Source organism: Podarcis vaucheri (genome assembly GCF_965113315.1).
Source record: "Podarcis vaucheri genome assembly, chromosome: 7".
NCBI classification, from domain to species: domain Eukaryota; kingdom Metazoa; phylum Chordata; class Lepidosauria; order Squamata; family Lacertidae; genus Podarcis; species Podarcis vaucheri.
In genome coordinates this window covers 30,593,397-30,620,695 of record NC_138765.1, presented here as the reverse complement: position 1 = coordinate 30,620,695, position 27,299 = coordinate 30,593,397, and the positions used below count along the sequence as shown (strand labels likewise).

The 27,299-nt window shown below is 46.6% G+C and overlaps 1 protein-coding gene and 1 long non-coding RNA gene across 2 annotated transcripts in view; one reads left to right on the top strand and one right to left on the bottom strand.

Annotated features, from left to right (window-relative positions):
• RUNX3 (RUNX family transcription factor 3) overlaps nucleotides 1–27,299 on the bottom strand; it is a 127,612-nt gene that overhangs the window by 54,486 nt on the left and 45,827 nt on the right. The window contains exons 4-5 of the mRNA XM_082231817.1: nucleotides 15,114–15,358; nucleotides 3,563–3,719 (exon numbers count right to left, since the gene is read on the bottom strand). Of these exons, the coding sequence (XP_082087943.1) occupies nucleotides 3,563–3,719; nucleotides 15,114–15,358 (402 nt within the window). The remainder of the gene's footprint in view (nucleotides 1–3,562; nucleotides 3,720–15,113; nucleotides 15,359–27,299) is intronic.
• LOC309535921 lies at nucleotides 16,490–21,606 on the top strand. The gene is made up of 2 exons (XR_014221437.1): nucleotides 16,490–17,167; nucleotides 21,505–21,606. It is a non-coding gene; the product is annotated as an uncharacterized lncRNA (long non-coding RNA).

Here is a 27,299-nt window from a genome sequence, read left to right as displayed (position 1 = left end):
ATATTAAATGAGTGTAAGTGTACTGCGTGAGTGAAATTCTATGTTTAGGAGTCTGTGTTTGTATTGTATTGTATTGCTTGTATTATTTATGGATTGTGCTCTTTTTCATTCTGTATTTAATCCTTTGTTATCTTTTCTGAGGAAAAGCCTAATATCAATACTTGAAAACAAATAAATAAAACATTTCAGCAATGCTGCAGCTCCACCTTCTCTATGCATTAAGCTGTTAAAGGCACAATACTGAAGTTTTGGATATTTCCCCCATTGAAGGCGGGTGTTGCACACAGAAAAATAGCTCATCAAGGGAAATGTTAGGCTGAACCTGATAAGCTGGCATGCTAGATTTCTATGTACAAGGAGATTTCATGTTCATGTGTGTGAGCATTCAAACATGCATCCCCTGGGAACACACATTTGTACACCCCCAATCTTACATGGTACAGTCCACAAAAAAAGTTAGCACTTGATCCTGCTAATTACAAACACTGGCATTAACAACACAGTGGACAGCTGGTAAGCACATGTCAGGCAGCCTCTCTAGCTTCCTGTGCTTAGAGCAGATGTAGGGGACCTTAAGCCCAGGGCTTTTTTTCTGGAAAAAGAGGTGGTGGAACTTGATGAGCACCTACCCAAAGTTGCTGAGCTCTTTGTCCCCACCGCCACTTTTGGCAGCCACAATCGTCACGCCAACACAGTCATCACAGCAACCTGATCATCATGCCACACAGCCCCAGGTACTGTGCCCCAACCTAATGTAGCTGCCGGAACGCGCCAAAGAGGTGCTGGAACTCCAGTGCATTCCAGCTGGGAAAAAAGCCCTGCTTAAGCCCCCCAGATGTTACTGAAATACAACTACCATCAGTCCTAGCAAGCATGGCTAATGGCCAGGGAGAGTGGGATTTGTAGTTCAGCAAAATCTGGAAGGCAAATGGTTGCCTACCCCTGATTTAGAAGAAATCACAACCAAGGATATCATGAGGTTTTCAGGAAGCACAGACTCCCAGAAAGGCTATAGAAGGAAAGCTACCAGATATTGGTGAAAGAAACTCACAAAAACTCATCCAACTCAAAAGTGAGAGTGAATGCAAACAAACAAACCCTGCACTTCATCCTTGAGAATTTCACCTACGTTTCCTCTGCCCTTCAATAATTTTCAAATGTAGGGGGGTTTCCTCGTTAATTGGTGGGAAATCATTGCAAAAAAACAACAACCACCCAAAAGGTAAAAGACATGTTCAGGACAGCACTATCCTGTTCAGAATTAGTCTACACTGTCAGAAACATGGACTTTTTATAGTATGCAGAACAGAGAGCCCAAACGGGACATTTCATGCACTTGAAGACAAAAGACTTTTTGCTAACCAAGAGGCTTTAGACTCACGTCTCCTAGTTTGAAATCAAACTCCTCACAGGCTTCCCAAGGACTCCAGACTACTGTAATTTCTTATCCCAGACATGGAGACCTGAGTAGGGGGGTTCCTAATGAATTCAAGAGTCAAATTCGGATGGAGCTATGTACAGTTTGGAAATTTGTGTAAGGGGGATGGAAAAAAGGGGAGGGAGGGAGGAGACCTAAAGCAAATAATTGAGTACAGAAATGAAAGCTTAATTCATAAAAGCAAAACATTTTTCCATTCATCAACCTGCAAGCAGTTATGTGGGGGAGATTTTGAAAGAAAGCCTTGCCTGCCACTTAGGAAAGGAGCCAATGGGAAAGCGGAAATGCACGAAAGAATGTAAACTATTTGGGTTTCATAGAGAGCAACAAGTAAACAGTTATTACACGCAAATCATTCTTAAGATCACTTGGGCCTTAATGCCGAGAAGCCAAAAATCTCTTTGACGGTTTGCATGTATACATTCAAAAGACTGGAAGAAAGGCTGGCCAGCAGCCGACACGGTTATAGTGCGCCACTTCCTGTAGCAGCAGCAGCACAGGCTGAAACACACCATAAGATCAGCATCAGGGCTGTTCATGCAACATAACTTATGCAGCTACAGTGTGGCACTTTTTGCAGAAGAACAGGCACATGCTAAACACAATAAGATCAGCATTGGCATTGGCCATGCAACAGATCTTTGCAGAATGAACACTGGGGTGGGGGCTTGGAATCCCAACTGCTGGCCTCACTCTGCCCTCCATGCATTCTCTGCAGGGCCCAGGCATGTGTGCTTGTAAGTTGTACACTGGGAGCAGGCAGAGCCTGTGGCCCTCCAGATGTCGCCCAGTCAGTAGCCCTTCTCTCCACTTGCGATTCCCCTACTGCCTCTGACAGTGGAGGTAGAACATAGCCATCATGGCCAGTAGCTGCTTCCAGTAGCCTTATCCTCCACAGATTTGCCTAGTCCTCTTTCAAAGCCATCTATATTGGTGGCCACCATCACTATCTCTTGTGGGAGCAAATTCCATATTTTAACAATGCAATGTGTGAAGAAGTTGTTTCTTTTGTCTGTCCTGAATGTTCCAACAGGAGGTTCTCTACCCATTTTTCTGGGAGGTGATAGAGAAGATAATATGTATATTTCATTTTAAATGCCTCCAGCTTTAAACTGCCTCTGATCATGGATGTTCCATTCAGCTATCATGACTAACAAGTAGGTCCTGCAACAAATCATGGCATGTAGTCTGCTCCAGACTGGTCAGGGTCCCAGCCAGCTATCCCCTCATTCAATTCCTCGTGAGTTTTCCATTCCGTCCCCACTGCCTCAAACAGCCAGTCAGCATTTTGTGCCCACTGAACATGCTCAGTCCTCAGTGTGCAATTTGGAAGTGCCCCCCCCTTCAAAATTTCCCTCTCAAAATTTGTTGTACTTCTATAAAACTTGGGATCCCCCCGCAAGCCTGCTGAGGGATGAGACCTTTTTGATTACATACTGCTATTGGAAGACCGTTTTGTTCCAGCAGTCTTTCATTTTATGGGGTTGTTTGTTTTTTAATTTAACTGATAATCCAGTCTCTCTTTTAAAATTATTCTGTACTCTTTTTAGGACATTGTGTTTTTTTAAAAAAGTCATTGTAAGACAAGGGTTTCCAAAGATTTCCACCTCCTGGACCATGTGAAAACAGCTGAAGATTGGGTGAGCCACTTAATGATTTTTCTGCCTGTTGCAGCCATTGCAATGGACTGCGCTAGACGCTGTATGATTTTTTAATTGCATTTTTATGGCTTCTTTTATTTCTTATAGGATAATTCCCATAGAATTCAGATTGTAACGCAATAAAATATAATATGCAAGAAAAGAAACCATAAAAATGCAATCAAAAGTTAATATGAATATTTAATGGAATAGATGTGCTGTCTCCCATCTTAACCACAAATCCACAGACATGCCATGGACCACCTGAATGAAGCTTCTGGACCACAGATAGTCTGCGAACCACAGTTTGGGAACTCCTGTTGTGAGGCACACTGTGTGGTATATTTACACAAGATGAAATGTTCTAATAAAGAAGCACAATATGTGTGGATAGTGTCGTGTGTGGATATCCTCCAAGAACTCAGCCACCTTTTAAAGCCACCTCTAAATTTGTTATCAACTCATTGATCTCCAGTCTCCTTACCTCGGCCGCTCCGTCCAACAAAGCGAAGGTCGTTAAACCTGGCCACTTGGTTTTTCATGACCGCAGAGGCATTCCGGAGCTCCGCTGAATAGTTCTCATCGTTACCGGCCATGACAGTAACCACAGTGCCATCAGGCACATCTCCAAGGGCAACCACCTAGAAACCACCAGCAACAAGAAATGGTTGAGTTTAGAAACACAGCAGCATAAGAAGATCCCCTAATGCTATTGGCTCATCTTAGCTCAGTACTGTGTCTGCTGATTAGTAGCAGCTTTCCATGATTTTGTACATCCCTAACCTTGGGATAGGGACACGGGTGGTGCTGTGGGTTAAACCACAGAGCCTAGGACTTGCCAATCAGAAGGTTGGCGTTTCGAATCCCCATGAAGGGGTAAGCTCCCGTTGTTTGGACCCAGCTCCTGCCCACCTAGCAGTTCGAAAGCATGTCAAAGTGCAAGTAGATAAATAGGTACTACTCCGGCGAGAAGGTAAACAGTGTTTCCGCGTGCTGCTCTGGTTTGCTAGAAGCGGCTTAGTCATGCTAGCCACATGACCCGGAAGCTGTACGCCGGTTCCCTCGGCCAATAAAGCGAGATGAGCGCCGCAACCCCAGAGTCGGTCACAACTGGACCTACTGGTCAAGGGTCCCTTTACCTTTAACTTTGGGATGCTGCGGGTTGAACCCAGGACTTTCTGCATCCAAAGCAGATGCTGTACCGCAGAGTTAGAACTTTGCCCTTAAAATTCCTTGCCCAACCTCTGAGGGGCATTTCAAGACGCTTTGGCCCCTGAGACAAAAAAAAATCCATGGTATGCATGTATGATGCAGGCATCTGCAAAGATGTAGTAGTTAACATAGGGAATATACTTGACCAATGAATTTCTCTTCCACGGGTCTCAGGCTGCAATCCAGTGCACACGGCACTTGGAATGCTTGAGGAATTTGATCTCTGTGAATCCTGGTATGCACTGGCCTGATCTATACCTCCCAAGCTAATGTGTGGATAGGAAATTTGTTGTCTACCAGTTTTTGTACTTCCTAAATGTTCTACATAGGATGTATTCATCCATGCAAATATGCATGTGTTTTTAGCTTTTAATCTGTTTCAGTTTAATGTTGGTTTTAATTGTACGTGCTATTTTTCTGTAAGTCTCTTTAAGCTACCTTTCGTATATAAAAAGTTGACTGATAAGTGCAATGTGTAATGATATATGAAAAATACATTTTGAAATGCATACTTTGGCTTCGGCTGGGGAGGGTGGGATATAAATAAAATAATAATAATAATAATAATAATAATAATAATAATAATAATAATAATAATAGAAATGGGTATTTTTTGAGAAAATGTGTTTAGCAATGTGTATTTCCAGAGAAAATATATTTAAAGTTATATACTTAAAATAAAAATTTTCACACAGGGTTTTTTTTTAATGGATTAGTGCGGAAATGGGCTAAAATGGGTTTATAAAAAAACAAATACAAAAGTGAAAGAGACTGGAAAAAGACTGGAGTTTGGCAACTAGGAAGTAAATAAAATTGAACTCAGAGGGCTGTACTTTTGGGTAAAACATGCATACGATCATGTTACAAAAGAGCAGAGTCACTTCTGAATAAACCTTTAGAAACTGAAATAAGTGCTATTATTTTAGTATTTCTTGGACACTTGGAAAACAAGGCTGTAACATATATAGGTATACCCACATAAACAATAAATATTAAGGCATTTAAGTTCAATAACCTATTTCGCTATCACCTGGGCTGTTGACCAATTCCAGCATTTATTACTGAGCGGTTCAAAATGGAAACAAATTTGCATATTATCAAATCTTCACTGTTATTTTATTAAAATGTGGGATGAAGTAGAAGATAACTTGGGGGGGGGCCATGATCTAGTCAATTGATTTCAGTGGGAGAGAATGAAAAGTGTATTTAATTCTCCAGTGGAAATCAATGGTGCTTTAAAAGCATTTGACTTCATTCTGGATCATGTCCTTACAGTTTAAAATGCAAAAGCTATCACTTCCTGTTAGAAGCAAAGGCCACTCTTGACAACGTCGCTCTTCATTCCCTAGCAGAGTAACATAAAAGGGCCAAAATAGGCTCAAAATAGTAAGCTGAACTCGTAATTTGTGGACAGGCCAAATGAATTTAACTATGTCTAAGTTAATTAAGGAAGGATCTGGTCCAGCCAAAATTAAGCTCCGTCAATTACAATGGGAGAGGTAAAAATGTCTCCTCATCACCACCACCCTTGCAATCCATGCGGCTTAAACAGTGTAATCCTAGGTGATGTACAGATTTAATAAAATAAAAGGCTTAACTCAGAATGAAATCCCACTGTGCTTGATGGGGCTTACTGCCAAACAAGGATCCACAGTAGTGCAGTCTAAAAGTCTTGGACTGGATAAAGACCAACTTAGCAGCGATTGTTAAACTTTGGAGGAGGGGCTGTAGCTTTGTATGCAGAAGGTCCCTGGTTCAAACCCCAGCACCTCCTGGAAAGTTTGGGAGAGACCCCTGTCTGAAAACCTGGAACACCTCTGCCAATCAGTGCAGATAACACTGAGCTAGACAGGACTGATGATCTGGCAAAGCCAATTGTTATAAATTATTATTAATCTTTTATCAGACCATTAATATAATAGCATTTCACAAAGCTTCGTAAATGTAAGCCCCAAGGAGCTTACTGTCTTAATTTTAGCCACATAGGAAACATAGGACTTTGTTTTGACCACAGTTAGGTAACAATAATCAACACTTAGATCAATGGAAAAGAAGAGAGTTTGACTTGTGCCTGGGATCCATGGCCTGAAATTTTGGGACGAGGGAGTCTGCCTAGTGCTTTTTAATTATCCCAGTGCTCTGGCACACATCATTGGCCAGAATATCGGAAGGTGGGAGCAAGTTTCTTTCTTAATGAGCCACAGACTGGGCAGAATACTCCCTGCATGTTTCCCCTTGTAACTAACAGTAAAAGGGAATAGAAACATATTTTTAAATAAAAGGTTATGCAGGACAGGGACATTGTTACAGAGGGGCCCAGGGTGGCTTTCTTATAGGGTGGCTGCAAAGCACAGTGCTGTTGAGACCTCAGTCACTCAGTACCTCAGTTTACCCAGAGGCAAAATTGTTGCATCAATCTGTGCCCCCCCCCCCCGAGCCTATTATGTTCCTAGCAATGCCTGTGGTGTGGGAGAAGGAGGGGGAGCATACAGCAGATCTGCCGGGTCATAGGACTTCTTTAACTATGGCCCTGATTCTGCCCAAAATGTAGACTTTTTAAAAATCATTTTAATTGTTGTTTTTTAACAAATACAAATACAATAACCATATGCTACTCTTCTTTTACTGTCCCTATGGATTTACTCCTAACAGATCACCAGAACTACCAGTGTCGCTGCTTTTAAATATAAAGAGGGAATTATTTTAGGATGAAATCCTTAGGTGGATTTCTAAGGGAACAGAAAAGGGTGGGTGTTGTTGTTTTTTACCCTGGGGGTTTGGGTTATGTGTTGCAAGAGGTTCTGGGTTTTGTGTTTTTTGTTAAAGAGAATAATTTTGCACTTAGGGGTTCACTACTTTTGACTTGTGGAGTGGAAGAAGGGAAATGTCTTTTATTCTTTTAAACATTGGCATTTTAAGCTTTTAAGGCTGCAACCCTCTGTTGCCTTACTTATTGGTGGCTAAGTTCCATTAAACTCAAAAGGACTTTCTTCCGAACAAACACAGAGGATAGGAAGCAGGGTTTTCATTTGTGCCAGGACCCGGCCTCTTAGCTGTCTTGAAAGCATTCCTAAACATGTACAGAGTCCATTTCCTCTACAACCCAGAATAGAGTCTGAAACAAAAATCGATTGGGGGAAGAGCTTCCAGACCAGAAGGCGATGCATTCAGGCAGAGTTGAATCCCTGGATAACTTTACAGAGATTAATCACAGATGAGAAGGGTATTAATTATTATTATTATTAATTATTATTATTATTATTATTATTATTATTATTATTATTATTATTCAGAAACGTTAAACCAGAGGAGACTAGTGCATTCCTCCTCTCTATAACGTAAGGATCGTTCTCTGGAAGAAGGGTGGGACGGCTCCGTAAACAGCACTGGAGGTGTGTATATGTGAAACGCAAAACACCAGCGAAAAGTTCCTCCGCGCCTATTTTGAACCTTAGGTTCCCCAACGCGCGCTTTGGGGTTTTGCTACAGTTGTAATTGGGCAGAGTCCGGCCGGAGGCTATTTTGTACTAACACCTGTTTGGCAAAGAAACTAGCTAATCTGCGGGGAAGGAACGTCTCAATCCTGATGTAGGGTAGCGACTGCAACAAGACCCAGTATTATTATTATTATTATTATTATTATTATTATTATTATTATTATTATTATTTAAAAAACCACCCACTCAATAAACAACATGAAAGGTCTCCGACCTGGCGCCTGAGGAAGCGCTCTGCTTAACTCGGAAACGCGCAGCCTTGCCATTTTTCTTTCCTTTTTTTGCCAGTGTTGGTTGTTGACCCTGCTGACGAATCCGACCGCAGCGAAGCGCTTTGAAATCCCAACTAGATCAGCTGGGCATCTCAAAGGGCTTCAGTGTAGGCTGGGTTATATGCGCCATCAGTTCATCTGCACTATGCACCACTGAATCTGGTTTTAACAGACACGGTAGTTTGCTTTCGTCTTACTTAAGGGGGAAAGGGGCGGTGTTTCTTTTTTGAACTGGGTAAACTTCAGAACATTGTGGCAAGCTCGGCTGCGGCCGTATCCTGCGCACCTTAACTCAGAAGTACTGCAACCCGCCTTGAGTGCACTGGGGCTTACTCCCGAGTACGTGTGCATAGGATCTTGGCCTTTGCTTTCCTGAAAAGAGCCATCCAATGCCTCATCGGCGTTTCAGAGCTTCTACGGATCCAAACTTCAGGATAAATAGCATGGGCGCAAGTAGCGGGGCGGGGGGGGAGCAGGGATGGACAGCTGTCCCCCTAGATCAAGTAAAACAATAGAAATACTTAACTGACCAATCACGACGGTTCTGCCCCCCCAAGCAAAAGTCCCGCCCCCCTCCTGACAAAAATCCTGGCTACGCACATGAGAAACGGCTAATACAGTCACAACTCCCCCCCCCCATGGGGGGGGGATGTAAACGAAAATTTTATAAAGGGGGTTGGAGGCTTTTCAAAAGGTATCAGTGGGTTACAGAGCCAACATTGGACCCGCTCACAGTACATCTGTTGAAACTGAATGGGCACGACCAACTTAGGTCCATTAATTTCAATGGGTCTACTCTGAATAGCATTTAGTTGGAAACGAGTCATCCTGTTTTGCTCGCCCCCCCCCCCCCCAGATGACGAGATTTCAGACTACGGTTCCTGCGTGTCCTCCTCCCTTCGTGCGTCGGTGGCAGGGAGAAAATGATAATTATATCCCTTTTAATTAAGCGGTGCTGCAATAGAGATAATTTCACTTAAAGTGTTTTTCTTTTTGTGCATTTAATCATCGATGTCGCCCTTTTTGTTCGAGAGAGCCTCCTGCCTCTGGTTTCGGAAGAGGAGGGGTGTGAATCGGAAACAACCCCATTCATTTTAACAAGAGTACACCCAAGGAGAGGCGGGGGGGGGGAGGCGGGTGTCCCTCCAGAAACCAGTTTCTTCTATCTGGGTGGAACCCGGCCTTTGGATGGCGTATCCTCGGAGCAAACAAAATCGTGGAGGTCAAGCCTGTGGCCGCTTACTCAAAAGTAACTGCCATTCGAGTCAACGGGCCTTACTCCCATGAAAGCCGGGGAAAGGGTTGCAGCCCGGTTCGAAGAGGAGGATTTACTCAGAAGCAAAGTCTCACACGTTGAATGACAGGCCCCTCTTGGAAAATAAAATTAAATGCTTCCAAACAAGCGGAGGTTTTCCACCGCCGCCCCCCCTTCTTCTGAAAATGAGATCAAATAAGACAGACAACGCCCTTTCCTCCAGTGCATTCCTCATCCACGTGGAGATCCGTTTTCCCAAAACTGAAAAAATGGGAACAGTTGACAGCCTCGGAAGAGAATCCTGGAGCACAGACACCTCACGTTTCTTTTAACTGCAATATGCAGTATTTCAAATAATTTACTTGCACCGTGAATTCACACGACGGCCTCCATTATATGGGACTAATAATTTAGCCTGCAAAGGAAGCCAAGCAAATCTCTCGCCTTTCCACGGCCACTGCGCGCGGGCAGAGCAGGGTTCGAGGGTTTGCTTTTAGTTTTATTTCTTTGTCGATGTTTCTTTTTTTTAAAAAAAAAAAAAATAATAATAACACGCGGAGGTTGCCCCGATTCGACGTAGTTTCCCTGGGAAATTCATGTCCGCTCGGTGCGAATGGGTTAAAATCTTGGGTAAGGTCAGGCTAACCGAGAATCTGCAAAGTTGCAGCTCAGTCTTAGGTCCACATAAATGAACTTCCGCTGTGATCCCCCATGTTATAAGCCTGTGCAGAGGAACGCTGCCTCCTATGCTCCGATGAATAATTTGGGGAAAGGGAACCCACTGAATTCAATGGGGCGCTCTCCCAACCCCCAGGCGCCCAGAGCTTTAAAAGTTCTCTTCTTAACTCCTCCAGCATTCCGATTTCCATCATTTAGTGCTGAAACATGTGCAGAGATCTACTGTACTTTCATTTCGACCGGGTTTTCCTTTCTTTGTCTGATCACAAATCCACAATCGGAGGAGACGTTAAATTGTTGTGGTTTGTTAATTTCCTTAAGCGATGACAGATATCTTACTAACGCGCCTCTCATTTGCGTGCGCGCTCTTCTTTTAAACAAAATCTATTTCTCTCCTTTGCTTCTTTCTGCCTTTCACGCTTCTCTGCAATTCCCAGCCTCTCCTCCTCCTCGTTGTCACCCTTGCCCCCAAACACGTTGTCAAAATTTAGCCAAACAGGAACACTTTTCAGGTTCTCAGTGCCTCCGGATAATACTAATAAGGGGATAGCGCACTGTCGAAGTTAAGCATTGCTTTCCATGGGGGCGGGTAGTGCATCAGCAAGCCCCGAACGACACGTGCTTACTCGAAAGTTAAAGGCCGCGGAGTTATGGTCCTTGGGCAAGCCTCCACGGTGCCTGCCGACTTGGGAGAGTCAGCGTCGCTGCAGGTAACCTGGCACGCGCCTGAGACCCAGCGCGAGCAAGGTCCGGTTAAGGACCAACTCGCCGTGGGTTCAGGATCCCAACCTTCGGCAGGTGCTGAAATCTCTACCACTCTGGGCATGGGCATGACTGCGCAGAAGGAGCTTCCAGTGGGTGCAGTGGGGCTTATTCCCGGGAAATGGGGCTGCAGCCTAGAAGAGTTTCGCTTGCGGCTGGATTTGGAGGCTGTGCAAAATCTTGGGGGGAGCGAGAGAGAGGGTGCGCGCTTGGCTGCATGCATCCCTTATATTTGAAGCACACATACACAGAGTGTGAGAGAGGAATCCTAGCAACTGTAGTTTCTTAAGAGTGCTAGGAAATGTAGCTCTGTGAGTGGTAAACTGCAGTTCTCAGAATCCTTTTCGGGGTACTTTACTTGTATAGTGAGTATGCAGCTAATGTCTGGAATAGCTGAGGTACTGTTGGACTACAAATCCCATCGTTCCCGACCATTGACTATGTTGGCTTCAGCTGGTGGGAGCTGTAGTCCACCAACATCTGGAAGCCACCGCATTGTCTGCTCCCGCAGTACGTGGTTAAACCATGCAATTTGCTGGCGATGGTTACCGCTTTAGATGTACGTGACACAGTGAGGAAGGGGAAAGATCTCTCTGTGGCCATCAGCTAGGACAACTACCTAGAACTTCCCCGCTACAGCTGGACCATGTTACTCTGCACACCATTTGCACTGATGTATATAATAACCACAATTCATCTGACAACCCACCAGGAATTCAATTACTTGAAAGTATTGAGGTTAGTTTTGCTAAACTTTTATAAACGCCCGTGTAAAAGGATCTTGTAGTATCATCATCATCATCATCATCATCATCATCATCATCCCATACATCTAGCTGGGCATAAACCTGAAAACAAAAAGAAAAGAAAACAGAAAAGGATCTAGACCTCAGGCAATCGAGGCCTTGGCAATGGAGTTGAGATCCAGCGGAGGCTTACTGGGAAATAAACGCCCCTAGAACAAAACGTACAAGCTCAATGGCAGATCAAAAAAGAGTGGTGATTTTTGTAACCCTTTGAGAGGCAAGGGATTAAAATTAAGAAAGAATTAAAATAGCTGTGGCGAGATCAGCAGCGGAGCAAACGCTTATTAAGAAAGATAAGAGGAAGGGGAAAGGGAAACAGGATTGATCAGATACAGTTGGGTTGCTCTGCTTTTTCCTTGAAGATTACATCTTCCTCCTCCTTTTTTTTTTTTTAAACCCCAGTTAGTTAATTAGCCTAAACTCCTTTTAAACTTCAAAGTTTCCTGATCGTCGCTACTAACTGAAGGGAACAATCAGAGAAGAGGCTGGGAGCCTGGGGGCAAAACAACGCTGAGGAAATGTTGCTTTTTAAAAATTAAAAATAAGCGCATCACTCAAAGTCCCAGGAAGGGGGGGGGGTGCGCACAATGTAGGCCAGCTTCATTACTGGGTGGAATGAAAAGCTGGGACACAGAAAGAGGTTTAGGCAGCGGGGTGTATGATCCTGGGACCCACCAAGCTGGAAGCAGTGAGTCTTCCAAAGGGACGAAGAGGCCCCTGTGGTTTTCAGGGCTCCTGTCCAGAAACCTGCTAAGCCCGGAGCAGGCTCCAAGGGGGCTTATACACCGGGGGGCACCGACAAGTTTGCTGACGAGCAAGAACCCAGCATGACTTGCTCCCTAGTAAAAGAGGGCTTAGGAGACAAGCAGCCTTTAAACCACATCGGATCCGTTTCATCGATGATTCACGATGGCGCCTTCCAAGTACGCGGGGACTTTGCAGCTGAGCAAGTCTTTGCCCCAGGAGAACACAACCCCGAAAAGCAGACATAAGGAGGAAGGGGCAGAGGGATTTGAACCCTGGTTTTTTATAACTATGCAGGCAGACACCGTGAAGGAGGAGAGTGCCCCCCCCCTTTTAAATACTCCATACAACCTGAAGGCAAAGGAGTCAAAAGTATGTTAAGGAGATACCTAAAGTCATTATTAACCTGCAATTTGCTCAGAAGCTGTGCCGCTGATTTCGATTAAATTTAGTTCCAAATACCTCGGGTGTGCTTGGGACGTGATGCCAGGCTACATATTGCGTTGTGCGCGCGCACGCACATAATAACTCTTCTAACTTATCTAATGGCAATCTATCTAAATACAGTAATCAGGGCTTCAACTCTGCCAAACTTCAGAGCCTGGTATTTTAAGCAATACAGATGCCGGCGCCCACGAGGACCAGAACCTTAAGACAAACCAAATGCCGACCCCCCCCCCCACCTCGCCTTCTTCAAAAAGTTGCCTGGAGTAAAATGGGGCTGCTCTGGCCTGAGGATTGCAGAACAGCAACCCCTGCCATTTTTAAATAGCAAAAACGAGAACTGAGGTGAATTGGGGAAGGGCAGCAGCCTTCGAATAGTCTCTAGAGAGCAAAGCAACATTTCTGACTGAAGCTGCGCAGCCCATTTCCTCGGAAGTTCCATTAAGCAAGCAATGGGATCCGGCGGACTTCAGTGGAAGCCCCTCCGACGATCTGGAGGGATCACTGGTTTTTGCGGGATATACTAATTAGTACGGGGAAAGAGAGCTCTTGGGGTGTGCGAATAGGATAGCAGGGTTTCTTCCCTAGAGAGCCGGTGGCTGTGGCGGTTACTACCACCACTACTACTTCTACTTAACTACGATGCCTTGGGGTTTGCAAGCCGTCGCGACCACAGCAACATTTCTCTTGGTTAAGCAAATGCGCCCAAGGTTACGGCCGATCATATTTAGAGCGAAGCAGGTATTATCACTCAGGTTTGGGGATAAGGCTTAGCCCACACCCTACTCTTGAATTCGAATCGGACATCCAGTCCGGCTAGAAAAAGGAGTTTAGGTTGATTTCATTTAATTCTTTAAAGGGGCTATTTCGTCCTCCGTTCCCTATCATATTCAAAAAACCGCGAGGGAGAGCCATCCTCCTTTACATCCAAAATGCAGAAGTGACGCTGGGGTCAAATCCACTGCGTGCGAGGAGGCTGCCTTTAAGGACGTTGCTTTCCCGATTTCTAGTAGGCTGCGGTTGAAAGGATGGAGATACATTATTTGGAACTGGGAGGGGGAGCTGTAATATGCACAAGGCACAACGGCACTCAGCTCCGATTTTAAAAGCCAATGGTTTCGGGACTAGAATCTTTACTATTACTGATCTGGGTTTTAAAAAGTTTCTTTTTTAAAAAACAACAACAACCAACACAGTGATCTATATCTCCATACCCAGTTTGCAATGTATTTTCTTACATTGGAAGCCGCCTGGAGCGTAGGCAGGAGGCGAGAGAAAAGGAATTAAATGCATTCAATTGACACTTATTGGAGGTGCTTTAAAGCGGATTGTGCGTGAGTATGGAGAAGTAGGTGAAGGTCAGGGGGAAGGCCTTTGGATATAAATAAGATTTGGCATTTGACACATGGGGAAGGGCCCAGCTCAGTGGCAGAGCGTTCCATGTTCCATCCCTGGAAACTTCACGTAGAGCTGGGACAGGTCAGTGTCTGAGACCGCGGAGAACCGCTGCCAGTCCGTGCAAACAGTGCTGAACTAGATGGACTAATGGTCTGTCTCAGCAAAAAGCTTCGCCGCCTTTTGCTTGACCCCTAAATCACCCGGATTCTCTTGCCCAACACAAGTAACTGTGGTCGTTTACACCGGACCACGTTTACTCGGAAACAAGTCCCCCTGTGTTCCATAAAACAGGCTCCCTAGTCAAGTGTGTTTCGGTTTTGCAGCCTTAGGCTGAGGCCTTCACAGTGCAATCCTATCCACCCCTGCTCCGAAGTAAAATGCCACTGAATTCAATGGGGTTAACTGTCAGGTAAGCGAGCAACATAATTGCAACAGGACGGTGGAGAGCCTATGAGACCCATGAGCCTGGACTCCCAGCCGAGCCGACTGCGGAGGTATTCGGAGGCATTTATAGCAATGCGATCCTATGCCTCGCTCCACAGAAGTTAGTCTGTCTGCGTTCAATGGGGCTTAGCTCCCAAGAAGCAGAACCGACGCTTTAAACTGCGGGCTCTGGCGAGGGTTGCACTCGCGCTCCCAGAATTGGCTGGTCGGGGCACTCTCTGGTTTGGGAGACGCGTCTGTACAGCGCCTTGCACACTAAGGGGGCAACACGAGGGTGACTTCGCCAAGGGGGAAGGTTTCTGCTCCCACACCCACCCACCCTCCTTCTCCCCCTCCCCTCCTCTCCCGTTGCCCTTTTTTCCGTTAAACCACTAGTTCTCCTGGGCGCTTGGGAAGCTGGCTGGGCAGGAAACATCTGCGCGCCTCTCTCCCACCCGCCCCTCTCCATCTCCACGTCTATCTTCCCTTTCTCAACCCCCCCCCCTTCTCCCCTCCCCAGCGCCCTCGCTTTCCCTCGGCTTACCTTGAAGGCCACGGGGAGCGTCTTGTTGCACCTCCAGTGCGAAGGCAGGACGGAGCACAAGAAGTTGGGGCTGTCGGTCCTCACCAGCTCGCCGGGGTGATCGGCCAGGACATCCACCACGGAGCGCGCCTCCGGCCGGCTGCGACTTCCCGGGGCCGGCGCGTTGATGGCGCCGCTGTTCTCGCCCATCTTGCCGCAGGGGAAGGCCGTGGAGGGAGGTGTGAAGCGCCTGCTGGTGCTGGGGTCTACGGGAATACGCATCACAACAGCGGGCGTTAGGGGGGCCGGGGCGAGGAGGCCGCAGCAGCCGAGAGGCGAGGGAGGCGCGCGGGGCTGCGGAGCGGGGCGCACGCGGCCAGGTGCCCAAGAGCGCACGGCGGCTGCCCGCTCCCCGGCGGGGTTACGGCCCCAGCCGCTCGGCCACCGCGAGCCCACGCTGGGCGCCCCCAGTGCCGACGGACGCCGCTCAGCGGACGAGGCGCAACTTTCGCCAAGGGGCTCCTTCCTCCTGGTCTCGCCTGGCAGGCGGCGAGCGAAGGCGCCCTCTCGGAAGCTTCCCCCAGGGTCGAGAAATCCGATCCGGATGCTGCCTCTGCCTCCGCCGCCGCCGCCGCCCTCCCCTCCCGCGCGAGTCCTAAAGCGCAGCCCGGATCTCGGTGCGCCCCGGCGGACGGACGGCAAAGCTACCCGTGGGCGGCCAGAGGAGCAGCCAGGGAGTCTCTCTCGGCGCAAAAACAAGCTGGCTCCTCCTGCCCCGCGACTGGAGCGCGCGACTCGGCGTCCAGCTCCCTGTTTGCGGCCTCTTCCCTCCAGTCAAAACAAACTGGGATCAGACAAAATAAACTTCGCATCGAGCGCCGCAGCGAGCGCCCAAAGGCAGCGGAAGGGCCCGCGCTCCCTTGCGCCCCGCTTCGCGCCTGCACTGTCAATTGCGCGCTGGCGAAAGAACCTCAACAGGTTGTTTCCCTTTTCAAGGATCGTTATTCTGCATCCATTTCCTGCTGCGCCTGGCAGTCGCGTGTAACCCTAGATCATCTCCACCCACTGCCTGCTCTTTCCAAACTCCTCTTTGCGCTTCTGAAACCAGTCAAAAACTGTCAGCGGTTACAGCGGGGTTTTTTACTTTATTTACTCAGAGGCTGGCGCGGGAGGGGGAGGGACGAAGCGTGGTGGAATGGCAGCGGGGACAGCCAATCAGAAAACCCGGGGAAGGCCAAGCCTGAGAAAATGACAGAGGAAGAGGGCGCGGCAGGAAGGAGGCGGGCCCTGGCGAAGCCACGCCGCTCGCATAGCAGCCCCGCCTGCTCTCTTTTCAAAAGAAGAGAACACGTGGGGACTCGGTCTCGGTTTGTTTGGATTTTTCTCCCTAAACTTTATTCGGTCGGAACAAATGTGATTTCTTTTATATTATTTGCAGCCTCAAAGGTGATCTGATTTTCAGACCGAATAAAAAGGAAAACCAAAAGAATTTAAGGCGATGTAATTCAAAGGGTTGGTAACTAATTTTAGGTAGGCGATGAATGGGTCAGCCCACCCTAAGCAACAAAACCAAACCTCCAGAGTTGCTCAAAGTCCTATCGAGACGTCTAGTTGCTGAGAGTGTCCGTTCCAAATAAAGCTGAAATCTTATACATACTAACTTGGGAAGAATCCCGGACGGACTGCATGGGATTTGTCAATAAAGATCGAATTGTGTGCCTTCACCTCAGAGAATTACACCGCGTTTAATATGCAAATAAATGCATATAGTATCGCGGCGACCTCAGTCTAGAACCTGTCAGGCTCTTATTCTGCACTGATCTTCCAAATACAAATTAAATCCAGCTAATTCGATTTAATGCACAGTCTTCAACCTGTTTATTTAACTAAGATGTTAGCCCACTGAGTTAAATTGGGTCTACACCCGAGTAAGTGCGCCCGAGATTGCACCGTGTGACCATTATGGCTTTAACGCGGTTTATTCTTCTGTTTTCCTCTCCAAGGCTTCAGACCTGCTACCTCACCGCATTGCTCTCTGCAAGCAAGTGCCCCTGCCTTCCACCCACAAGAAGCCGGTGAGTCCTTGACCGGGGGCGGGGCGGGGCGGGGGGGGGCGAAGGACTGGAAACCCACGGAGCTGACTCTTAATCTAAAATAAACATCTTTACAAACCGGGGGGCGTGGGGAGGAGCTGAGAGCCTAGTTGCATTTCTCACCCACCTTTAAGGAAATAATAATAATAATAACTACAAGGCAACCGCATACTGCCAAATCCGATGGAGGGAGGGTCACTTTCGGAGGTTGCTTTCACCCACCCCCGAGCGTGTGATCTCCGCCCGCCGGCAGCGGTCTGGGGATGGGAAATGCTGGCCTCGGGTGTTAAGAAATGGAAAATTATAAATATACCACAAGGCAGGAGAGAACATCAGTGTAGCGGGTTTTTCAGTGGCAATCCACAAAGCCCAATTTATAGCCACTTCAGAACCAAAGCCTTTCTAACACGTGTGTGTTCATAAGAATCTTGTTAGATCCATGTCGTAGTCCTATGTTCAGTCTCTCACAGGGGCCAGCCAGGAAGCCCACAAGGGCTACAGCCTCTCCCTCCCTCCCGTGCTATATTGACCATGGAGGTTCTCTTTGTGACTGTCCTAGCCAACGGCTGTTGCTGACAGATTTCGGCTCCTCCACGGTTTTGTCTCCTCCCCTTTAGAGCCCTGCAAGCCTGTGGCTTTCACCCCACCTTAGGATAGTGAAGAAGCGAAGAAAGAGAACAGCCACAAGCCTGGCCACTGGTCTCTTTCTAAGTGCCACGCGGTCCATTTCTGATCTGGCTCCCTAGCAATTGCGCCCCGTCGCTGGGGGACTCAACTTGGGATCTTTCTCGAACAAAGGCGTGCTCTAACCACTGAACCGCAGCCCATAGAGAGCCTGCAAACCTCTTCCATAGGCAGTTGCCATCCAGCTCAGTAGCGCCTCTTCTGCTTGGCAGAAGCTCTGGTTCAAAACTGAACTGGAGACCTTTCGCAAGCAAAAAGGATGCGCTTTGGCACTGGGCTTGCAGAGACCTTTTCCCGCAACCCGCCCGCAAAGTCTCTCTATTCGGAAGCTGCTTTACACTGGCCTCATGCAGCTCAGTCGTGCCTATTCGCGTCTGGCAGCATCTCTGTCCAGGATTTCAGACGTGGGTCTATGTGGCATGTCTGCAGGCGGTATTTGGAGATGCCTGGCTTGACCCCAGGGCGTTCTGCTTACGAAGCGTGCTCTCCACGACTCAGCTGGGAAAACCGCAGCAGCGGGAGCGACGATAGCGCTAATGAAACACAATTACGCGGCCCTTTGCGCAACGGTAGAACAGTAACATGCCCCGGGGGATATACAGTGAATTTTATTTCTTGACAGAGGAGAAGGCAATAGAAGGGAGGGTATCAAGAGTAACGGGGGGCGGGCGGGAATCATATGCACAGCATCCGTTTAGGCGTCATCTTCGTTTTACGGATGAGAATAAAAAGTTAAGCAGTGTCAGTTGAGCGGTGACCGGTGTTATTGAATCAGGGTACCGCCAACAAGCAACAATTTAAGAGCGAAAGCTCGCTTTTCTTTACACGAGAACATAAGAAGAGCCCTGCTGGATCAGACCAAAGACCCACCTAGTCTGGCATCTTGTTCTCAGTTTGGTCCTCCACCTCTGAGAAGCAATCGGGCAGAACCTGAGAGCACCAGCGCCCCTCCCCATTTGGGATTCCCTGCACCAACTCTTTCAGCCAACCGTGGCTGGTTAGTTTTTAGCCACAAGGACCTCAGCTTTTCTCCAGACTCTCCCCCTTCCCTCTTCCGGCTCAGCAAGCGAATTGCTGCAAACTCGCCCGTTGATTTATGCTGCACCAACCGGTTTCTTCCGAGGAATTCGGATCAATGCAATACCTAACTAACCTTAACCTTAATCTTAATCCCTAACACCACCATCATGCTCATTTATTTATTAAACACACAATGCACTATCAACACAGATGCGGAAACGGGCCATCTGAAAGGACCCATGGATATTTTAGTCTCTAAAACCCGGAAAGCTGGGGTCGCTTGCAAATCGAGCCATAATAATTGATTTAACGTATCGATTTCTAAATATTTTCTCTCTTTTAAGAAAAGACAAGTTGATGCTCAGGATTCCTGTGTAGGGACTGCAGAATAGGGGACAAAAAGAACAGCCAGAGACAAATCCTGGTTTGAAAGTGATTAGACAACGGATCCGGATCCAAAGCACGTATTGGCGGATGAGAACGCTTACTCACTCAAGGATTGGTATGAAAATGAAATGGAACTCCAGGACCGTTCTAAAGGGGGGGGGGCGGTCTTCATGTGATGTATATCTTGCCATTGGAAGAACGAAGAAAAGAGGACGCGATTAATGTGGGGAAATTTGGGTCTGGCTTTGGTTTTACTTAAACTCGGAGCCAAAATGTATTGGGGAGAATGGTAGTACAAATACTTTCAGGAGTTTGCTGATACGTCATTTGAGTTAATTTGTCGACTTGGCCCCCGCAGCAGATAGAAAATGAATGGGCCCGATCCAAATAAAGGAAGCTCTTTTTAAGACCTTTTCTGGGAGGAGTTAAGTCGGTTCTATAGAAATCAACAGGTCTCAAATTCGAGTAGAGGCGTAGGGTCAGATTGCATGATGGAATAGATGCCACCCCCTGCCTCTTTGCTCCTATGCATTTACTCGGAAGTATATCTCAGTGCCATCAAATGAGACTTATCCCCACTTACGCAGCTTCTATTGAAACAGAAGGGACCTACAATCCGATTCTACCGACCTTTACTTCGAAGTAATCCTCTTGTCATTTCAGTCGGATTCGCTTTGAATCCAAATAAAAAGGTTTATCAAGGACAGCCTGAAAAGTACTTTACTATGGCTGGATCGTGGCCGTCATCTTTCACCCGATTCCATCCCACCGCTGACTTGGTTTTCTTTTTTAAACCTTGGTAAACCTCATGACTGAAACAAGTGGAACTTACTCCCGAGTAAACACGCCTAATGGGAAAGTGTTTCTCAGAAGGCAAAACAAAACAGGAAAATTTCCTTTTACAGTTCTGCCGTTTTTTACAAGACCTATATGGAAATTTTAAGTCGGATCAGCGAGCATTTAGACAGACCCGCGTTATTTGCTTGTATCACGACGCCATCCTCAGCGTGTTCATCCAGAAATAAATCCATCGGGCTTCCGCAGGGTTGGCGTCTCCGGTCTCAGGTACCTGAAGGCAGCCTCACCCAACGCAGTGGGATTTACGGAGCGGCTGCGGCGAGGCAGGACCCCCGGGTCTTACTCCATGCCCGTTTGAGCTTCCTTGCTTTTTAAGGATTTGAGGAAAGGCATTTTCAGTGCATTTGATTATACCTTGTGCATAAAAAAATCTAATATGAAATGAATCCGCGGAGAGAGAGACAGGTCGTGTATTTTATGACACACAGCGCGCGCACATTTATAGTTTTAAAATACTCGATTGTGCATTAGTTGGAGGCCTTTTGAAGAAGGCGCCTGATTCAGCTGAGAAATCAGCATGTTTTTATTCGTGCATTTTAAAAAGTCAATGGATTCAAGTTTAATATCCAGCCTTTCCCACCGCGAGGGATGCATCAGAGTTGAAAGCCGCAGCCCAATATAGATACACTACCCTGGGAAGCCGCTGCCACTGAAATCCGTTAGGATTTACTTCCGAGTAAATATGAATACAGGGATCGGTTTGCGAAAGTGCTGGCAGTTGACTGGAATTGCGCCTGAAAGGCATGGCGCTGACCCGCGTTCAGGAGCGTTTGGGCCACGCGTGTTTACTCGGCGGTGTAAACCCGACAGACTTCAGTAGGCTTACTCCCTAAAGAGGTCTGAGGAGAGAAGCAGCCCGATCCTAATATGGTTACTCAGAAGTAGTTTGGGTTGTGGCTTGCGCCTAAGTTCAGGGCTATATTTTATCAAGAAATAATAGAGGCTTTGGGAGAAAGTCCCACATTTATTTGGAAACCCATTTATGTCTGTGGGGCTTCCTTGCCAGTAAGCGTGCTTAGGATCCAGCTGTGCACTGGGTGGGAGAAGGAGCCTAAAACCAGCCCATTCTCGGAAAAAGATCCTGGAAATGTTTAAGGGATATTAGGAGGCGAAAATCCAAAACAGCAACAGCGAAAAAGAAACCCCCTCTTCTCTCCTGGTTCCTTAGTTTGACTCTTGAGCGGTTCTCCGGCTTGGACTGTAAATCCTTCCCTTTTTAGGTGAAAAGCTCGAGGTTTGTGTTTGGAATCTCTTGGCTACTTCTGCCGAGGTTACTGCTTTCTTTGTTTCAGAGATTTGACCGTTTCCACCGCGACTGAATATGTTTAAAAGGCAAAACTAACTGGAGAGCTTTTTCTCTCTTTCTCCAGGCAATGAATGAACATCCAGCGAAGGAATCGACTGTAAGCGATCCACAGACTCTGCTCAGGAATTCTGTGTGTTTGTGTATTTACTTGTCTCCTTGGAGGGGGGGGGAAACAAACCCCAACCCTTGCTTTAAAAATGGCTCAAGTTGCTTTTATAAATGGGGATTTAAAACCAGGAGGTATTATCTGCAGTAGCTGCTACGTGTGAGATGTGCCCACCACCACCCCAAACTTGGACGTTTCAGAATCGACACCGCAAGCGTCCAGACTGGTTCAAGGCACTGACTTTGGATCATTCAGAAAGTGTGGCATCTCGAGAGCCAAGATGCACAGCGACGAGAGTGCTGGATTAGGACCGGGGAGACCCAGGTGCTCAAATCCCCGTGCGCCACGAAGCTCACTCTGTGACCTCGAGCCAGTCATTCTCTCCCAGCCTAACCGATCTCAGAGGGTTGTTCTGAGGCGCTGATGAAGGGCAGTGGTTGGTGGGCTGGTGCCCATTGGGTATGAGAGGGAAGACAGGGAACCCCAACAGCAGATGGAGCCAGAGCCAACAGAAACAAATTCTAGTTTGGTCCCCATCTGCTTCCCTGCTGAGTTCTACAAGGGCAGAAGTGTGACTAAGGAGGGGGCAGAAGATGGCAGCTTATAGGAGGGGAAACAGGAGGATGGGGGCTGAGTGAGGTTGGTGGGGCAGTGCCTCATTTGCCCTGGGACCAGCCTCCACCGATGTAGGCTAGGCTCTAAGCAATAATAACAAAATGAACCACTCTGATCACACTCGTAGAATTATCCTTTCCACTGAGCAGGCATGCTTAGATTCTTCATTAAGTATGGGTGGGTGTGGACTAAATGATGCAGAAGATCCCTTTCCTGCTCTAAAATTCTATGACTCTACTCCAGGAACATAACAGGTGTGTTCCACTAACGGTGGAAAACACAAACTCTACATGTAAACCTTTTCTATTGTAAGAATGGAGTGTGCCTCTTATTTTAATCTTAATTTTTAAAAAAATGTTAAACTGTCAGAATTTTGGGCAGAAGGGCACATTTATCCAGACGCTGTAGGGTTAATAAATATAATATTATCCGCCAGAAATCAATCCTATGTGATGTTTTAGTTTTTGGCCACTAGTAGGCGCTTTAGCCACATCTTTCCAGGCTGATGTTTCTCCTTCAAGCTGTTAGCTACTACAACAATCCCATGGGTATTCAAATCAAAACCTGACTGCCAGTGGAGGTTTTCAGAACCCACAGCCAGTTTACCTCCCACCAAGTATACAGTGAAAAAGCATTAAGCTGGCACCCACACAGGCCCCTCTTCCCCCTAATGCTTTTCTACTGGATTTTCCAAAGTTACAAAAAAGACTTTGTCTGGTCTTTCCAGATCAGAGTGAGTGTAGCACAGTGGCGGAGAGGCTGAGCTGTAAATTGGGGAGGTCTCCAGCTCAAAACTCGCCTCTCCCATAAACTGGCTAAGTGGCTTCAACCTGACATCTGTAATACAGGGATAACAACACTGAACTGCCTTACCAGATTATTGTAAAGAAAATGTATGCCAAATCTTTTCATCAGGCTAAAATATTACACACACACACACACACACACACACAGAGAGAGAGAGAGAGAGAGAGAGAGAGAGAGAGAGAGAGAGAGAGAGAGACTTATTATTCCTGTTCAATTTCTGCAATTGCTGGTTGTTTTTTTTAAAGTACCTTGAAATCGACCACTCGCTTAGTTCATCAGTGGAGCTGGAAAGGTCAGGTTCTCAAATAGTTTCCTTTGCACCATATTCTTAATCTCTGACTCTGCCCGATTTAGGAACAGAGTCACTGGATTTTTACCAAAGTGTCAGCCCTCCACTTTAGAGAAAAGTGCAGCTAAAATATGGGGAAACTGCTGTCAGATCTAATTTATTTTCCAACGAATAAAGCTCAGCATAATTGGCACAAATTTGAAGTATATCTGGGTACGATCTCCTAATCTTTTTATTGAATGAAACAATTAAGTTCCATTCATGGGCCAACTGGTAACTGTGGGTGTTTTGCTTTTTTCACTGCCAGTCTGTGTCAGGTTTCTCCCTGATTCTAAGGGTCAAAGTAGGTGCAAAGCTGGAGATGTGTGATCATACCTCTGCAGTGGGGGGCAATTCAGACTGGAACCACAGTGCAGGTGTCTAAACCTTTCCCCCTGGTGCCGCTGCCCCAGGAAAGGTTAGAACATTTGGGACTTTTCAGATTAGAAAAAAAGGTGACTAAGGAAGGGACGTGATAGAAGACCATAAAATGATGTGTGGAAAAAGCGGATGGGCGGAAGTTTTTCTCTCCCCCTCATAACATAGGGACATTCAATGAAGCTGAGTGCTTCTTCACACAAAACACAGTTAAATTGTGGGATTCATTTCCACAAAACGCAGTGGTTAAAATAGGACTGGGCCAAATTCACAGAGGATATTGCTACCCTGGTGTGCGGTGAAATTTTGTGGAGGGGAACAGTTAGGGTCAGAGGTGCCAACTTGTAAAGGTAATGGGGGTGGGGTGGGGTGAATTGTGTGAGCATCACACTTCTCTCCCTAAGCCGGGCAGAAGCTTGCCAGGCTTTGGGAAGGAGGCACTAGGCTTTACCTGGAGCGTTTAGAGCAGCGGTTCTCAACCTGTGGGTTCCCAGATGTTGTTCCACTACAACTCCCATCATCCCTGAGCTCTGGCCTTGCTAGCTAGGGATGATGGGAGTTGTAGTCCAACAACATCTGGGGACCCACAGGTTGACAAAGGCTGGTTTAGAGGAATAGCCTAGTCCCCCTTGTTCACTGACTGCTTGCTGCCACTGTATGGCTCTCAAAGGCTACGCACCTTGATGTTCCACCTCCACTGTCAGGGGTCGTGTGTGCCTCTGAATGTGAGTTGCTAGGAAGAACATGTGGGGAGAGTGCTGTTGCACTCAGGTTCTGCTTGTGGGCTTTCCAGAGGCATCTGGCTGGCATCTGTAAGAACAGGATGCTGGACTAGACGGGCTACTGATCCACCAGGCTCTTCTTCTGCTCTTAAGTCACATGCTTCCTCGAGAGCTATTAGCTCTGTGGGAGAAAAATGTCTTCCTCTCCTTGGCAAACCGCAGCCGGTGAACTGATGGCTCCCTTCCCTCCACACCTTGCTCAAACCCCTTCCTCAACAACTGCTTTCAACATCATTTTGTTAAGAGAGACATCTTATCTTTTAACAACATGCCTGCTGTATTTCTTCATTTCACTAAGCCTTCCCAGACATATAGATAAGCTATGAATACGCTTTTCTCAAAGTTTTGCTGATTTTATCTGTGTTTCGTCCATAATTATTTTATGCATATTTGTTTTTGTGTTGCTTTTAACAAAATGAAGATATTATCTGTGTTTTCTGGGTAATTTTATGGGCTTATAGTAAAGATAGCACTAAGTAATGCTTTCTGTCATTATAAGGATTTCTGCTTGTACAATGGAACTCCCCCCCCCGTGCACCCCCTAAATCTGTTCTGGTTTTTTTTCCCCAGCCCCCCCCCCAGAGCAGATTTGGGGAGGATGTGGGGTGGATGTGGCGTCCTTGCGGGGAGGGGAGAAATGGGGGAGTTCAGTTGTGCAAGTGGAAATCCTTGAGCTGACTGAACTCATTAGCTAGATACCGCGCATTATGTACACCCCTGAGAGATTTTTCTGATTAAGAAGTTAACCAGTGTTTCTGTATCCAAGAGCTTGGAGATACATTGACACATTTCAGGCAGTACTGACACTTTGGTCTAATTGCCCCACACAGGAGTGTGTCTCTCAATACAAATGGCATATTGGGAGTGTTAGCTGGGACTGCAGCAGAGGAAGAAACAGTTAAACTCCCTCTCCTTTCCTGCTGCAATACTTATAATTACAAGCCCTTACTCTTTCTTAGTGCAAAACCATGCATATTACATGCAAAAGCTCTGCTTGGTGGCAGGGCTGGATTTAGGTTTGACGAGGCCCTAAGCTGCTGAAGGTAATGGGGCCCTTTATATGCTGTCCTTTGTCAACAACAAATTGTTGCTGTTTTTTGTGTTGAATATATGCTATATGGTAAATTATAGGCCTAATAGGTATCTAAAGCCATTTGCACATAACAAAATATGTATTTTATCAAAGTAATTGTTGAACTGAAATACAGTTACGAAGAAGCACATTAACAGTGAAATACAATTACTTACATCGTAGGAATCTACACAACACAAAACACTGTTGCTGTATGTAGGTTTTATTTTATTTGTTTTTATCTTATATTTTGGAAATGTACATCCAGTGTTTTTTTCCTTTTAAATTGTTTGGGGGCCCCCAAGAGAGTGAGGCCCTAAGCTATAGCTTGTTTAGCTTATACAGTGGTACCTCAGGTTACATACGCTTCAGGTTACAGACTCCAATAACCCAGAAATAGTGCTTCAGGTTAAGAACTTTGCTTCAGGATGAGAACAGAAATTGTGCTCTGGTGGCGTGGCGGCAACAGGAGGCCCCCATTAGCTAAGGTGGTGCTTCAGCTTAAGAACAGTTTCAGGTTAAGAACGGACCTCCAGAACAAATTAAGTACATAACCCAAGGTACCACTGTACATAAGTCCGGCACTGGCCCTGCCCTGCATGCAAAATGACTACCCAGAGAGCAGCAGTTGATGGGAAGAGTGGCAAGCAGGCACATCAGCACCTGGGTCACCACTGGTATTCTGGGGCTAATGGTGGTCACTGAGGTATCCTTTCTTCCTATTTTTAAAAATATTTCATAGTCAGGAGGCAGGCAGGCAGCCATGCATGTACCTGGTCACAGATCCCCATTTTATTTATTTATACTTTACACGTTGTCCTTCTCTACAACAAAATGGTGCTTATGTATTTAGCATATGGGCAGCAACAGTAATTTCTGTTTTATTGCTATTGTCATGATGGTTCTATGAGTTAACTTGAATTTTTAAAATGCAAAAATGCATATGCTTGGAGAGTCCCCACTCCCAGGGTGGGCAGATACTGGTTTGTTGCTGTTCTTATGCGATTTTTGCTCCAAAGTATCAGGAATTAATGGATGTGGGTGGCGCTGTGGGTTGAACCACAGAGCCTAGGACTTGCCAATCAGAACGTCGGCAGTTCGAATCCCGCGACGGGCCAATAAAGCGAGATGAGCGCTGCAACCCCAGAGTTGGCCACGACTGGACCTAATGGTCAGGGGTCCCTTTACCTTATCAGGAATTTAAAAGCAGAATGTAAAGCAGGAATTGTAAGACTTTCTGGAACAGTAGGCACATTTTGAATTCTGAGAGTATGCTGTGGGTGCCAGTTACAAAATGGCTGTCATTGGGGGGTGGGGGCACGGGAAAACATAACATGGATGCTGTGGAGGGCATTACATAACACAAAATTTGAGAGAGTATAGTTATGGTGAAGTCCCCGTCCTCCTCATAATTGTACTTCCACACTAGAGAAGGCTTAATCAGCCACACAGCTATTAAAGGCACAGGAACCCTGTCTCCCCAGCCCCAGTGCCAACCTTATGCCATACAACTATGTACCCATTGACCTGGGAGTAATCCCCATTAAACACAGAGACTTACTTCTGAGTAGACATGCATGCCAGTGTACTACAGATTATTTAGTGAATTCTTAATGAGTCCCTGGTCTTTAGCTCCTGCACAGCTATTAACATCCTGTCTAGTTTGGTCCCTAAAAGTGCTGAATTTTGGGCTGGATTTTGCCCATTGTGTGCTTACTTTTTTTTGTAAACCCCTCCCCCACTCCACCTTGAGGGCCTGGTTTTTGGTCTA